The sequence below is a fragment of the Leptidea sinapis genome, chromosome 27, assembly GCF_905404315.1.
Source record: "Leptidea sinapis chromosome 27, ilLepSina1.1, whole genome shotgun sequence".
Classification (NCBI taxonomy): Eukaryota; Metazoa; Arthropoda; class Insecta; order Lepidoptera; family Pieridae; genus Leptidea; species Leptidea sinapis.
In genome coordinates, this window is record NC_066291.1 from 8,121,037 (window position 1) to 8,138,008 (window position 16,972).

Genomic DNA, 16,972 nt, shown 5'->3' on the forward strand with positions numbered 1-16,972 from the left:
CTCCCTTAAAGGCCGGAAACGCTCCTGTGATTCCTCTGCTATTGCAAGAGAATGTAGGGGGCGTTGATCACTTAGCACCAGGTGACCTGTACGCTCGTTTGTCCTCCTTTTCCATAAAAAATTGCTTTTCTAGCAAGGTAGGCACTGTGGATCTAACTAGTCGTAGTTGAGCTTTGGAATATGCAACTATTGCTTAGCGTAGGTATCTGGTATCTAGCTAGCGTTAGGAAAAATTTTATGAGTGGGTGTTCAATAGAAGTTTGGTTATAAAATAACGGCACCAAATTAAACTCAATTTACTTTAACGCTAGTGCAATATTTATTTAGGTTAATAACGAGGTAGGTACTGCCTAATTGCCTATATAATATTATGCACGCCCTTGCTCCCACTGGTATATAATTTTGGCTAGGGTGTCTATGATCTGGTAATGTAATAAGGTATTATGAGAAATAAAAGCATATATGAATTTTTATTTTTATTATTGTTCATAAAATTGTAACAACCTAAATTACATTTATTGAAACAAAACATTGTCTCTTTGTAGTGTACAGTAAAGTGGCTCATGCCTCAGATTCATCAATGTATCTATCAAACACCTCGAGATAATTTTATAAATAGATAATAAGATAATTTTTTATCAACAATACTAGGTACCTCGATTTGGTGTTTTCGTCCTACGATTACATATAAGACATAATTATTGTATTTAATAATATTATTGAGTATTATTTACATATTGCTCACAGTCTTTTCTTCACTTTAAATTAAGAGATCACTTCTTAACATTGAACCCTTCACCCGTTGGATCTAAGATCCAAGGGTAGTTATTCGGACACTCCATACAAGTGAAGAGACGCAGTGTCTCTCCAGGTAATTCCCTCGTTGTCAACGGACATGCGTTTGGCAGAGAACAGAAAGGTTGTCCTTTAACATCGCATTTATCTTGCTTCCATTCCTGGAAATCTCTGAGCGACGATAGCTCAGTTGGGTTTTGCATCCATTGAATTACTTGGATTTGAGAAGTGAAGTAGACATCGTTCTTTTCAAGCATTTCTTCCATGAATTTAATGAGTTCATCTCTGAATTCCTTCTTAGATTTCAGCCAGGATGCGTGGAAGTGAAGACCTAGAGGGGCACGGTTGGTCGTGTAGTGGCGGTTAAAGTTGTGGCGAAGAAGACGCGCGAATTGGTCACCAGTTTGAATGTTGGAACACGAGTCTACTACGTGACATCCAGGAAGAGATTCGTCGAAGGTTGGGTCATCACGCCTGTCCAATTCATTCATGACCATTTCCCATACCGGGTGGCTTCTTGAAGGACAATTGTGAGCGTTTCCGTTACACTTGTGTGGCATACGGAAGTAGAGAGTGTAAGGCCAAATCGGGACACGTCCAAGGGGAGCTGTGATGGAAGCGTCGTAAACGAAGTATTGGTCGGCCATCATTTCAAATTGTTTGTTACCTCCGACTCGCAGGTATGGAGCGCGCACGCCAATGATGGAGGCATCGGTAATATTAGCAAAGCGTTCGACGATGAGACGAGCACCGGCCATTTCAGCTAACCAATCGTCATAAGTTCCACTTGTCCAGTACTGTGGATCATCCTTGTGAGTGATTGAGAAAACGGCAATTTCGTGGCCTTTGCGGTGTAATTCTTGAATAGCGGCATAGTTTGAGTACTTGTGGGAAACGAAAAATGTACCACGCACTTGACAACCGTTGGGGTTGTGGCGGTTGCCGTTAAATATTTGCTCGTACAAGTCAATGTTGTCCACGTTGACGGCACCGTTGAATGTGATCGTTATCATCTGGGGTACTTGGTTGGGTTCGATTCCACCGGGGATGCGAGTTCCGTCGGCAGAACAGAAGCAGTCGGGGAGAACACATTGGTTGGGATCGCAATCCGGCGCTCTGTTGGGATCCACGTCGACAGCTGTTAAAGATAAAGTTAAAGGTTATTTAAAAATGGTTTACAAATATAATACGGATAACGGTCGGATAACATATTGCCTATATAAGACATATGAAAGACATCGTGAAGGGCCAACTGAAGTAATTATACATTGATATTTTTTACTGGGATAAATAGTATTTAATAAGTAGGTAGTATTTTCTGGCAATTTTACCTGCATTCACTGTGAAAGTTAAACAAACATTAGAAATTTCCCAGTAGCCCAATAATGTTTTATATAGCTACATAATTATGAGAATTATTAAACTTACTGCAGGCGTTCTCGTCAGACTCATCTTTACAGTCAGGTTTTCCGTTACAAAACAGTTCTTTCTCAATGCAGTCACCGCTGCCGCAGGCTAACTTGCCTTCGGGGCAAATTGGCTCGTCTGTCTTTAGAATAGGTAATATTTTTCTTGGTTCTGAAATTACACATTCAGATTAGAATTTTTCTTGACATTATTTTTAAAAAACTGTTTGGGATAGTTGAATTTTCCTTTTTGCTTATTAGTATTGGTACTTTTGAGTTATGAGTCGAAAATGGATCAAGATTCGGCTAAGCATGAAAGATGGATGAATAGACGATAGATATCAGTATAAAATTAATAAAGGAAATTGTTTCAATGAATAGATAAAGTTAACCTTCATTAGTCACTAGATAAGCATTCTATTGGTTGAAAATATAGATTAGGGAAGAATTTAACGAATGAAAGAATATAATGTAACGTAGATTTTTTTTATCACATGAAAAAGATATGAATAATTAATATAACATCAAAGTACCAAAGTAAATCTGTTAAGAGAAGAAAACAGAAAATGAGATTTTTTCCAGGTTTTTGTGATGAGGTTCAACGAAATTTCGAGAACTCATTTATTATTCACACATATTTACAATTTATCCCTTCACCATTGGTATTTACATTGCCAAGTGTTTGTACAAAATACAAATTAAGTTCTCGCTATTTCGTTTTTTTTTATTGATGTATACTTGTTGTTTACACAACGCCAGTGTAAGGGACAACTATCCAAGGTTAATTTAGTTATGCTTTTTATATTAATACTATTAGTATAAGTGAAGCTGTTGTGTATGATACATAAAAAGTGCTTTTAATTATAAATTAATGTAAGAAAAATTAGTAACTGTAGATCAATAGAGCGGGATTAGTTTAAATTATTAATTTAAAGCGGATAGCATGGAAAGAACTAGATATAGTGATCGAGAAACATTATGAATGAATTGAATTATATTAATAAAGTGTTGAAATGACTTTCATGTTTAAACGACTTTTAATTTTATACGCCGTATTGTATTTTACAAATCATATTTTGTTTACATTTCGCAAACATAACATCATATTTCCAGGGACAAATCTATTATAAACACTAAAATACAGCAGGATTAGTATATAAGTTGCAAATCAATTGTGTCCACTGTGTAGTTAAGGTCGGTCCTGTGCGGGCCGCTCCCTTGTTCGGGGCCTCATGCAATAACAATTATCTACTGTGCGACGCGGCCCCTTCACCCAAGCTCGGTTGCTGGCTACTCGCCCATAACTTGTCGGCACTTACTCTCAAGTTTGTCACAGTTGTTCACTTTACCCTTCCAGTCGCAGGTCTGTTTTTCCAGATCAAAAGCCAGGCCTGATGGGCAAGTGATCTGTTTCAGACCTGACCTAGTGCACCTGTACCGATAAGAAATATAACATTATGATAAAGTTTCATCAACCAGGAAGCGGACGTGCGAAACGCTGTCATAGGTGCATGAAGCTTATATATATATTCCACGACACGTTTAGAAGGAAGTCAGCCCTTCGCACACACACTTCCCGCATTCAACGGAACTTACTTTCTAATTTATCACAATTCTTAACATGTGTTTTCCAATCACAGGTCTGACGGTCGATATCGAATGCCAGGCCGCCGGGACACTTCACGGAAGCGAGTCGGGTCACGCCATTTTCAGCACCTTTGTCGCACCTGTACACAGCCATACCTTCAGAACATAAATTCTGACACACATGAGTCGAACGTTCTTATATACTTCTCTGTGTTTTTATACACCATTATTTTAAAATTACCAATCAATATTACTCAGCTATTTCCACATTTATAAAAAAAAAATATTTAAGAAATGTATCCCATGAAAATAGCAAATCATTGACATATTTCAAATTTATTTGTAGCAAACTTATTCCAGCGTCTCCTGCCCGTTCCTGGGCGCACGATACCGCCGGCGCGCCGCGGTCGAGTTCACCGGTTTTTTCCGGATTCCTACATTGATACAGTGTCAATGATTTTAGGTAGGAATTTGAAAATATTAATATACATACTTTATTTATTTTACAGTACTTAAAAAGTGACTGCATAATTACGATCTTTTAACTATTATACACAGTCGAACCTTTTTTTGGTAATTAAAAAATTAAAGGTGTATAATTAAGCCTAGAAATAACTTAAATAAGTTTGAAATGTTTTGTGCCAACGATTGTTTAAAATTACAGGCGAAAATACAAATTGAATCCGTAGGTATTTTATCGTATGTACTATGCTTAATACATTTGTGTAGATGTGTAGATTCAAATGAAGTTGTAGACAGCTCCGTTCACTTGTGGAATATCAAGTTCTTGAATGCCTAACGACGTACATAGTTAGACAAATAAATCCATAGCTAGGTGACCTTGTTCTAAAATAAGGCTTTTTTCCCTTCGGCTGACTTCGCAGGACTAAATAAAAACATTAGTGCATTATTAAATATAAAAATGAAACAGTTAACAATATACAAACAAGAACTTTAAAATGTCAGATGAAATTATAAATGTTTTTGAAACTATGCAGAGGTCACTTAATTGGTAAGTTACCTGACAACGTCACGGCAATCGCCTTCGGTGGACAGCCGGAAGTACTCGTCAGCGGGACGCCCGTCGCAAAGTTGTTCCGGGTTCACTTCATCAGCACCATTATCATCTTCTTGTCGTTTTACTCTCGTTTCACCTATCACTGCAAACGGAATATAACATTAGCTCAGCTCTCAGTTACATAATCTCGTCTTAATTGTTTTCAAAATGAGAGCATGGGTAAAGTTTTTGCCACGATAGTATGAGAGCCACTTTTATTACAAGACATAACTGTGTAGGTATTAGGCAATAGCTAAACGTAAGCCGCGGTTACAACACGCGCGGGAGTGGAATGTAATACCGTTTTATTTTGGAGTCGATTTCCATAATGCGCACGCGCATGATTCGTGAGCAGCGAAGTGGTTACGTTAAAATATGAAGAAATTAAGTAACTTGTTACAAGACTGCTATATAGTTAATATTGACACGAATCGCGTTTTCTGAAAGCAAGTTCGTAAGGCATTGAAAGGTAAAACGTAAAAAGAAATCGAGGTCACCACCAGCCACGTAGATAACCGGTGTTATTTTATTTACCGATAAAGTTAATGTCAATTGAATTGATTTAAATAATATTATAGAGAAGTTGTAAGAAAAAGATTTACTTAATCATTCGGAACATAATATCCAAATTATATTACTACAAAACTTTAATATTTATACAATCACGCCATTAAAATTTAAAACTACCACCATTGATAATATAAAATTTATAATTACGCAAACTGGTGATTTAATGTTGAGTAATTTGATTGATTATTAATTAAACATGAAAATATTGAAATAATTTGGTAGAAATGAATAATATCATGAGTACTAACCCGTATATGTGAGCAGCAGTAGCCCAAGACAGACGTACGCGTGGCGAGCCATGGCGCTCGACAAGGACTGGCCGTTCTGTCGCGCTCCGACTCCGCAAGAAAGTGCAAGAGGTGCCTGTTGCCCCTCTTCACCTATTTATATAAGCAGCCAGCTTACGGTCGACTCTAGCCAACACGCCAGTCCTCTACACACAATATCTCTCGCCAGTATAAATCATCACTCCGACGCCAAAGCTTTTAATAAGCAGTGCTTATTAAGCACGCGGTGACGTTATTTGTTACAAGTATCGAAAGTCTTAACAATCACTCAGTCATTCAATGTTGTCTAAATACCTACACACTGATACACTAATTAATTACACTAACATATTAAAATTGTAAACTTGTATCAAATCCCAGTAACTTAAGGAATAATTTAGAAACATTGACTATATAAATTTTGAGCTATGTACTTAAACGTAATAGTATAATACAAAACGAGAACTATCTTTTACAAACTACTCGAATTGCCTTTGAATTGCAAAAGCTCACCCCCAGTCTGAGAAATATATTAGTAAATTAAAAAAATATTATAAGAAAGACCCAAACTAATTGCTTAGTAAAAGTATAATTAATTTATCGGTGGATCAAAATCAGTAGATATCTTAACTGAAGGTTATATAATTACTTAGCAAATAATATTTGAAATTTTATTTTGGCAACTAAAATAATTTTATCATCACGGAACAGATGTAAGATCACCTAACTATTTAACCGACTTCAAAAAAGGATGAGGTTCTCAATTCGTCGCTATTTATTTTTTATTTTTGTTACCTCAAAACTTTCGACTGGGTGAACCGTTGTTGATAATTCTAATTTAAAAGCTGGTGCTTCCCGTGTGGTCCCATTGTATTTTGGTCCAGATCTGACAATGGCATCCATGAGAAAACCATAAAAGCCTTAAATTTGCTATACATACGTATAGCAAAGTGGATGATAAATTTACTAATAACTCAATATCGCTGATTCAATCGATTTCGATGATTCTTTTTTTTATTGGAAAGGATATACTTCAAAGATAGTTTGGTGAGAGTTTGGTTAGGTTATGATTACGGAATCCATGACAAAGTAACGGAACTAGTCAATTCTTAGGAGCAAATTAACGATACGCGGCCGAATCTTCATCCAAATTCCAAAAATAACAATAATCGCAACTAGAACAAGATTAATTAATTAGATTGTATAGAAATACGCAATTATTTTTATACTTTTTGTGCATATTATATCTATTGTTTTGGAATAGTGTTTTTGAAGTCGGTTGTTTCTGTTAATTTATCCATTAAGTCGGGCTCATTTTAGCCTTTTTCTGTTCTCCCACAATAATGTGTGATACAGGGATTCGTTGTGTAATTTTTATTATGAACCACATAATTCATATAGTAATATCAGCCGTTCCGGCCCGCTTCGCTGGGCGAAGTTTAACAATAAATTAACGAAGAAACGTTGGAATTCGAAAAATAAGTCTAATAATCTATGATAAATTTCGCATCGAATGGTGGTAGTTTCATGTCGATACGATCAGTGGTTTAGGCGTGAAAAAGCCTCAAACATAGATCATTTTCATTAAATAAAAATACCTCACATAAGACAGAACAATATTTGTAATAGAATATTTGTATTATTAAATGTATTAAATTATATAAATTACCTATCTAGTCAAATGAAAATGAAAAAATCAACAGTTATTACACAATAATAAGCAAAAAAGATAATATATTAACATTTGCTAACCTGAAGCTTCTGCATTTTATCTTATTATTAAAATGTTCACTTTCGATTATCTTACGAACCAGTTCCTAAAATTTATGTCAATGTCACATAAAGATAAAAAGGAGCTACAAAGTTTATTATTTATTAGCATACCTAATATATAATTAATTTTATGAGTTGAGGATGCCACATAAAATGCAAGAGCGCCTTATTTTTTCTTATGAAATGAATTTAACTGAATCATATTACCTAATTAATTTGTGTAAAAAATAGGCTCACCGTGTCATGGCTGAATGTTATCCGCATCGATAATATTACGCTTAGTATTATTTTGTAGATTATTATTAAATAAAATAAATTATCAAACAGGGTTTCAAGTATCTAGCGACCACATAAGTAGTAATAATAATGTATTATCAAGGTTTTAATCCTTCGTTAAAGCCAACATAGGTTTATTATATTACAAAAGATCGGCTTACCAAATATATACTAAGTTAATCATATTTGTATTGTTCATGAACAAAATGCAAGTTTATGTAAGAAAGTTAAACGAGGTATCATTCGGCCTTGCGGCGTGTCCGGGAGGATAATGTTATATAATATTCGTGAATCGAGTTTTCAAGTTTTGACCTAAGCGTAAATAACAGTGATAGATTGAGAGACGCTTTAATAATGAATTGTTTTCGATATGGCTAGTGGCTAACAAACACATGTAAACATTTTTACCTTTTGTTATTCGTCGTTTTACACACGGTCTCTTAACACTCACTTAGTTCTAATTTGTATTACTTATACACAAAGTATATAAGTAGCATGAAAATAACTCATTACACTGGCATTGGTTTCTGGTACTTAATACCAGTTATGATATCTACAGCTTACAGGAATTCTGACTCAGGCGTACAAGGTAAAATGTGTCAGTCGAAGTCTAAAATTGTGAAACGCCATCAGCTGATATTATTAAAACAAAACGGTGTGTAGTTCACAAATTTCTTCTGTGTGTTGTTTTTTAGTTGGTTTCATACTTTTATAATATTTAAAAAAATAAAAATCACGCTGCAATAGTAATCTACTTATCTTTCAGCCTCAATTTCTTTTAAAACGTATCTGTATCTATATTTTTTATTAACTTTGTAACTAACTCTGGTTACAATTGATTAAGAGAACGCGATCAGCGACCCGATCCTTCTTTGCACGGAGAGTAGTTCTAATCGGTTTAGTATTAGCCTGTTGGAGAATGTTCGTGATACTTAAAGTATTTTTAAATTAAAAATATATAACCAGTGGGATGCTCCTATGCACTAGATGCCAGCTAGATTATGGGTACCACAACGGCGCCTATTTCTGCCGTGAAGCAGTGTAAACATTACTGTGTTTCGGTCTGAAGGGCGCCGTAGCTAGTGAAATTACTGGGCAAATAAGACTTGACATCTTATGTCTTAAGGGGACGAGCGCAGTTGTAGTGCCTTTTAGAATTTATGGGTTTTCCAATAATCTTGAGCGGCACTGCAATAATGGGCAGGGCGTATCAATATCCATCAGCTGAACGTCCTGCTTGTCTCGTCCCTTATTTTCATAAAAAAAACAAAATTATTTATATTTAATACTATAATTTAAACATACGTTAACCAACATCCTTATGTCAATCATTTCCGTTACTTGTAACTTCCTTACTTACATATAATGAAACACTTAACTTGATTGTAATAATGTCATGAATATGATATGTAGGGTCGTTATTCTTATTAGTACTGATCCTACGGTAGACTCTGAGCACCTGAGATATATAAATTATCCCCTGGAACCAAGGTGTTAAGATACTCAACTTTTAATGGAAGAATATAACAAATTCTTATTACAATGTAAATACTGTGAGCTGTATGTATTGAATGTTGTAATAATATGATACATGATTTTCTAAGAATCAGACAAGAAACATTTATAATCAGGTAACTTAACGCCGTAAGCAAAACATATATGTGTATGATTCCATTGAATTAATAATCAGGACATACATATTAGTAAATATAATAATTGTATGCAGTTGTAATCGTAAAGTGTGACCAGGTGATTTTTATATAACTATAACAGATATCAAAAAACATTGAACTGATATCGAAAGAACGTTACCTAATCAGTAAAATGAAATCAATAACTTTATAAAAAAACGAGAATTATTCAAAATTTTGATATTAAACTCCCCCATACTAAATGTATGGGTGTGTAATAGAAAGGTCATTGTATCGTACAAGAAGGACGTCACTTCGAAAATCTGCTTTGAATACAAAATTTTGTACTTACTAAGAAATAAATATAATTCAATTAAAAGATAGATTTACTAGTTTGTTGGATTAGTAAACAGTTTCCTTAAATATCAGTACTGATTGACATTGACAGCTTAATCTTAATCTTAATAATATCTTTTTAAATAAGGAAAACCTTTCCACTAATCTCATACAAAATATATTGATATTAAAATCAAAAGTTTGGATACTTCTCGTTTCATTTTTAAAAAGTTATTGATTTTATTTTTCTGATTAGGTAACGCTTTTCGATATCAGTTAAAATTTTGAGATAATTTTAATAGTTACAGAATAATCGCCTGGTCATACTTAACGATTACATCCTGTATATTACAAAAGTGTACCTAGTCTTGCCATAACTACTGAAACAAAGAAAAAAAATTCTATTGCAAATAACATTTATTACCTTTACAGTCAGTGTGTTAGTTTAATACATTAATGTAAAACAATTGAAAATATAAAAAGCTTATTCGAAGTGGTCTCCATTGGCTGCAATACAGTCCTATAAACGTTGAAGCCAGTTATCAATAGAAGCATGAATGCTCTTTCCATGGGAAAATTCTTCATTGGCAAACGTACGGATTGTTTTATGGACTCCAAATTATCATGGCCTTTAAAGCAAGCCGTACTCTCTAAAACTGAACATAAATCATAATCCAGCGGATTAAGATCAGGTTTAGACGACTGCCAGTCTTCAGCTATGATGAAGTCCAAAACGTTCGTTTACAATCAAGACTGTGTAGACCGAGTTGTATGACATAAAATCTTTTGCTTTCGGACAGGATTTCTTCGAATTCTTTCCCTTATTGCTTTGACCACATTTTTCATACGAATACTACGTGGACGGCCAGATTTTTTGTGTCACAAACAGAGGAGGTCTCAATGTACCTCTTAATTTTACTAATCGTATGGAGAGTTTTAAAAATTGCACTTGGCCCCAAACCTACTATGTGTAATGCAATCACAGCGGTTCGGTTCACTTTATCGCAATATTGTGCAATGTATTGGCGCCATAATGAGAAAATTCAATGAACAATCATATAAAAGTGACAGATTCCAAATTCAAATTTAATATTTTGTTTATTTTTAATTGTAACAGTATTTATGGCAGGACTAAGTATATATTTGTTATAAAGAGTATAATTATTTCAAACATTGTAATCCTGATGTGATTCAAATCTATACTTATATTATAAAGCTGAAGAGATTGTTTCTTATTTAAATCCGTTGGAATTAAGTTATTCTTATGTGTATGATAGCTAAACTCGTAAGCACGTATCTATCAGAGCATCTACCATTAGACTTCACAGCTAACAGCTAATATCGATTAATGTGAAGAGCCGGAATAAAAGTGCTCCCGTATTGCCATAGCCACCAGTGTAATGATTAGTGATGTGTAATTACAATGTTGTGCAAAAATGCCTGTTTCTCATACACATCGTTTTAATAAATTTAATAAACATAATTCACGAGTGAAACCGCGTGACAGAGCTAGTAATTAATAAAAGAGATAATTATTACATTAACGTCAAGTGTTCACGTGTAATTGACCATAATTAATAATAAGTGATTGAAGAGTGGAATGACCGCCGTATTCAGGAGACTCCCATACATTAGAGTTCAACGCGTTCCAAAGTTGAGTGATGTGTAAACATTTCTTTAAATACTTGCTTATTGAATAAATAATGTTGGCACGTATGTGATAGTTTATTTAGTTCAATATATTATGATTATTAGTGCATTATAACAACAGCAACATTATATATTATACAAAACTAGGAAGAATACAATTGTACTAAATCAAAGTTGAATCTATTAGTTGTATGTAGTATTATTGTAGTTTTAATTCATGAGCAACGTTGGAATAAAAGGACGTCGCCTTTTATAATTTGTTAAAAACACGAGCATTAAAAGCGCGATATTTTTTATTGTTTTTAATTATCCAAAGTATATTATACAGTAGCAGTAGAAATAACTGCATCTAACTAACTCATCTCTTGCTGCTAAAACATAGGTTTGAAGAATGTCGGTGATGCCGAAATGAATGCCGGGCTTACAGACGCATGAGGCATTACATTTGACGGGCGCAGTCTGGGCTGATTCGTGTTATATGTGTACTGTTCACTAAAATAAAATAGTTTTTTATAATAACAAAAATGAAAATTTAATAATAATTTAACAATTGTGTATCAATTTTACATACTTAGTTTTTAATTAGAGAATAATGTGTTTTTGTTTTACCAAACTTAAAAATGTGAACATAATTTACACCATAATTTATAGACCAAAGCATTAGCATAAAACTTAAGGCTGGTGATTGCAACTGACAGTTCAATTAGACCGTAGCCTATGCTAGGGCTGTCAAAATTAATGGACCAAATTGTATAAAATTTTTAATAAAGTTTTGATATAAATTTAATTTTGTGAATTATATACCTATCTAAAATTATTTATTAGTAATTTTCTTTGGATTATCATACATATATATATAACATTAAAATATATGAAATGCCATAAGTCTTATTTGTTGAACACTATAGATATAACTTACTTTTCGTTTTATTAACTTTGTTTTTTAGTTTGTTAAGTTAAGAAATTTGTTTTTCTTTTGTCTTTTTAATGTACTTCGATTATAATGGGGCTGACATTTACATACGTATAAAATTCCCTAAATCAATAAAGGAAAAAAAAATATATGAAAAAATAAGTACTCAAAGTTAAAAAAACGCAAAATTAACGTTTACACTTGAAATAATAGAAAAAATTATGATTAATTTAATAATGTTTAGTTTTAGGTCAACTGTGTATCATAAATAAATGAATTGTATGCTCGTTCTGTCACTCAATTCCACAAAAAAGTAAATAAATGATGTTTTCGTAAGACTACACCTTAAGAAGCCACGGCAAGGCTAATAAATGTTACATGCCGAACGTGAGCTGTCTCGAATGAGTTTTGAATAATACCAACAAAATAAAGTGTTTAGTTAGTTTTAACTTTCATAAACATTTTTTATGGTTTATATTAAGACGTTATATATTAATAATAATAATGTTTCATAAGATCGGCCAAATGCGAGTCAGACTGTCGCATAAAGGGTTCCGTATATTTATAGAAAAACCAAACCAGACCCAGCAAACGTTGTATTGCCATATGAAGTCATGAAAAATCAACAATTAAAATTTTTGGGGTATAAAAAATAGGTGACGAACTATTCTCAGACCTACCAAATATATCATGCATAAAATTTATCGTACTACAATAATCATTATATTCGATTGCCATATTGAACCATATATCGTGTCTGTGGATGGATTAGAATAATATTAAAATCGCGATACAAAAGTAAGTGTTGATCGTAGATGGGTGAAAATTGGAATTTCGTTATAATTTATGTAAGCTGGCGACTCACCAAATTTCATGATTCTGGGCCAGTGAGTACAGTACCCTGTAAGTTTTGATTTTCCTTCGTGTTGTAATGTTAGGCTTCAGTGGTCGTATACTTTGATTGGGTTGATTTCAATACTTGATATTTAACACCTTTCCACGGAGTGCAGACAAAACTACATATTGATGTTAATTTAAATTTCATACCTGGTTCCTGGAAAATAGGCTCTAACAGATAGCTAGTAAAGTGATGCTGTAAGGATTCTTTAAAAGCATTTTTAATTTTGAATCTATTATACCGATTTATTTGAATAAGTTGGCCCAATTTCAATAGATTTATTTTATGAAAATATTATTACATATCAAATTATATTGTATACAGAATTAGTTCCACATATATGGATTTTTCAACAGTCTGCCGTAGTACGAAATTTGTACGCATTTAAATATGGAAGCCATTGTTACTTGTCCATGCTTACGGTATATTTTGATATCAAATAAGGAATTGCTGATAAGAATAACAAGAAATTAAATGTAAATCATTTTACAAAAACAAGCTTTCATTAAATATTTGATAATAGGTCAATGCGTGTCGCGCAAATAAAAAAGGTGAAAAAAACACTTTTACACAGATTATCTTGCCCCAAACTAGGCCTAGCCTGTACTATGGATACAAGAGAACGACATATTTAATACAATATTATACTTGAACATACATAACAAGCATATATATTACACTTACCGGGATTCCAACCCGGGATCAATAGATAATGAAATAGGTGTAAGTTTCATAAATCTCGTCATAATATTTGACTGTAAGTGTACTTAACCGTTAACTTTGTATATCGGTATTCGAGTATGTACATGTCTTGTTAAGATATTTGTGAATATTTCTAACGATTTGTGAGTTAAAAAGCAATGTCATTGACTTGGATCATTATATCAAGCATGGAACATTTCTCTCATTAAAACGGTGTAAATAATATACAGTTTAAAAACACATGCATTCAGTTTCTCATCAGTTTTTTCTTATAAAGTCATTTTTCATCTTTTAGTCACTATAAAGTATATTAATAAATCATTAGATAATAGATATTATAAAGTAATAATTTTTTATTAATATTTAACTCTATAATGTGATGTTTTTTTTTTGTAGCATTGTAAAATACATTCTTTTTTACCACTAGAATAAGACACCCACCGAGTAGATAAAGGTCAAATAGTTATAACATTAGCATGTATGAAATTTATTGAGTCATTGGAATAGAGTTCATAAAAACTAGATTCAAAAGAGTTCTCTATGATCTGTGAGCAAAATTGAGATGTAGGCCAAGTATCCAGGTCGCATATGCACGTAACGACTGCATAAGATACAAGCAATCGATAGTTTAAATGTTAAATCTTCGGAAATGTTACGTAACTTAATAGCACACTGCGTGAAAGTTTCTACCATTAGCCTACAGTAAGAACAACAGATGTTATCATCTACGAGGTTTTTGGGGTGTCGCGGTGGCTCTATTGGTGAGAGCGAGTTTACCAGTGGGAGGCTCCTTTGCACCGGATGCCGGCTAGATTATGGGTACCATAACGGCGCCTATTTCTGCCGTGAAGCAGTAATGTGTAAGCATTACTGTGTTTCGGTCTGAAGGGCGCCGTAGCTAGTGAAATTACTGGGCAAATGAGACTTAACATCTTATTTTCAAGGTGACGAGCGCAATTGTGGTGCCGCTCAGAATTTTTGAGTTTTTCAAGAATCCTGAGCGGCACTGCATTGTAATGGGCAGGGCGTATCAATTACCATCAGCTGAACGTCCTGCTCGTCTCGTCCCTTATTATCAGAAAAAGAATCCTGAGCGGCACTGCATTGTAATGGGCAGGGCGTATCAATTACCATCAGCTGAACGTCCTGCTCGTCTGGTCCCTTATTATCAGAAAAAGAATCCTGAGCGGCACTGCATTGTAATGGGCAGGGCGTATCAATTACCATCAGCTGAACGTCCTGCTCGTCTCGTCCCTTATTATCATTTAAAAAAAAAGCTATTCGCACCGACAGAATGTTATCGGGTTTGAATCCCACCTACAACAGTTCAAGTATGTTTCTCCACATGAACACATATTGTTACCTTCATTCGAATTCATATAGATATGTATGACATTAAATATAAGTCTAATATATGACTTTAGGGCAAATGTTAATCACAATTTTATAAATAGTTTTCAGGAAACAAATCGAGCATTCTAACATATGGCAATGGATTAAACAGGAATGCAATGACAAGTCAGGAAACAGAATTCAATTTATAAGTAACGATAACAGGAAGTGAATATGTTGTACGGATATATTATCTCTATTATCTATGTACTAAAATATAAAATAAGTAATGGAGGGTACGTCGAAATTATAAAAACGTGTTGGGTCGCACACGATTCACAGTGGGTTCGAAAATATAAGATATGATAAGATCATTTATTTGTGGTCATGGGTAGATATAGATGTTACAAATCACAATAAAAGCTCTCCATTCCTTGCCCGCATGCTGTGGTTTACAAATAATAATTACTAACAAGTCAAACAAATATATATATACACAATGTCAGTAAACTTGATATTTAACACCTATCCACGGAGTGCAGACAAAACTACATATTGATATTAATTTAAACTCCATACCTGGTTCCTGGAAAATAGGCTCTAACAGATAGCTAGTAAAGTGATGCTGTAAGGATTCTTTAAAAGCATTTTTAATTTTGAATCTATTATACCGATTTATTTGAATAAGTTGGCCCAATTTCAATAGATTTATTTTATGAAAATATTATTACATATCAAATTATATTGTATACAGAATTAGTTCCACATATATGGATTTTTCAACAGTCTGCCGTAGTAAGACGAAATTTGTGTACGCATTTAAATATGGAAGCCAATGTTACTTGTCCATACTTACGGCTGTTAAACAACAGCCATTTTTAATGACACATTTTGATATCAAATAAGGAATTGCTGATAAGAATAACAAGAAATTAAATGTAAATCATTTTATAAAAACAAGCTTTACAAGCAAGGCTAGATTATGGGTACCACAACGGCGCCTATTTCTGCCGTGAAGCAGTGATGTGTAAGAAGTAAAAGTTTTACTAAAAATGATAAAAATTCTATTTTCGCATTTAATGGAATTGTATTATCATTTAGGAAATATCTAGAAACTTCCTAGTCTTCAGCTTTTAATACCGTACTGCAAATGGATATTTTCCATATTATCATAACAGCTAGCATAATTAATATTATATTGTAGCGAACGCTGAGACGTTTTATTTATTACTAGCTGACCCGGCAAACGTTGTTTTGCCTTATAAAGTATAATTCACGCGATAGTTTTATAAGTAATAAAATATTGCCTATATTATAGCCTGTACATCATTTTGTTCTATTGTCAATAGTTTTTGCAGCGCACGCAAAAATAGGTTTTCGATTAATGAAATTACACCTTGTGTTACAAAATAGCAATTTTATTACGGATCCCTAATTTTGAAAAAAAAAAAACATAGCCTTCCTCGATAAATGGACTACTCAACACTGAAAGAATCATTCAAATCGGACCAGTAGTACCAGAGATTAACGCGTTCAAACAAACAAACACTGCAGCTTTATAATATTAGTATAGATTTGCATTTATTACATTATTTTATGATGAAACTGAGCAAGTCTCATTTCAAGGAATGGTTCTAGATAACAGATAAAGTTACAACTATATATTATACATTTATATATAGTTGTAACTTTACATTTTTATTATTATTATTATACATTTATATATTAATATACAATATACTACTACTAAAAAACAACACTGTTTTGTAAAATATGCGGA

At 33.3% G+C, this 16,972-nt stretch overlaps 1 protein-coding gene across 2 annotated transcripts; it reads right to left on the reverse strand.

Annotated features, from left to right (window-relative positions):
- Positions 1-463: 463 nt before the first annotated feature.
- LOC126972793 (chitin deacetylase 1) lies at positions 464-5,851 on the reverse strand. 2 transcript variants are annotated; one of them, XM_050819846.1, is made up of 5 exons: positions 5,664-5,851; positions 4,810-4,948; positions 3,521-3,633; positions 2,224-2,373; positions 464-1,933 (listed from the first exon to the last, which is right to left on the reverse strand). In XM_050819846.1, exons 1-5 carry the CDS (start codon positions 5,713-5,715, stop codon positions 774-776), a joined length of 1,614 nt encoding a protein of 537 aa, XP_050675803.1. In that variant the 5' UTR covers positions 5,716-5,851; the 3' UTR covers positions 464-773. The 2 variants fall into 2 exon arrangements, with proteins under 2 accessions (XP_050675803.1, XP_050675802.1); XM_050819845.1 differs by lacking the exon at positions 3,521-3,633 and adding an exon at positions 3,798-3,928 and having other exon boundaries at positions 5,664-5,850.
- Positions 5,852-16,972: the final 11,121 nt, after the last annotated feature.

Excerpts from the sequence above, each read along its gene's own strand:
- LOC126972793 (XM_050819845.1), bottom strand. The coding sequence starts at position 5,715 with ATGGCTCGCCACGCGTACGTCTGTCTTGGGCTACTGCTGCTCACATAT. Across the intron at positions 3,929-4,809 it reads GATTGCCGTGACGTTGTCAG|GTGCGACAAAGGTGCTGAAA; the intron begins GTAACTTACCAA and ends GGCTGTGTACAG. Across the intron at positions 1,934-2,223 it reads GTCTGACGAGAACGCCTGCA|CTGTCGACGTGGATCCCAAC; the intron begins GTAAGTTTAATA and ends TATCTTTAACAG.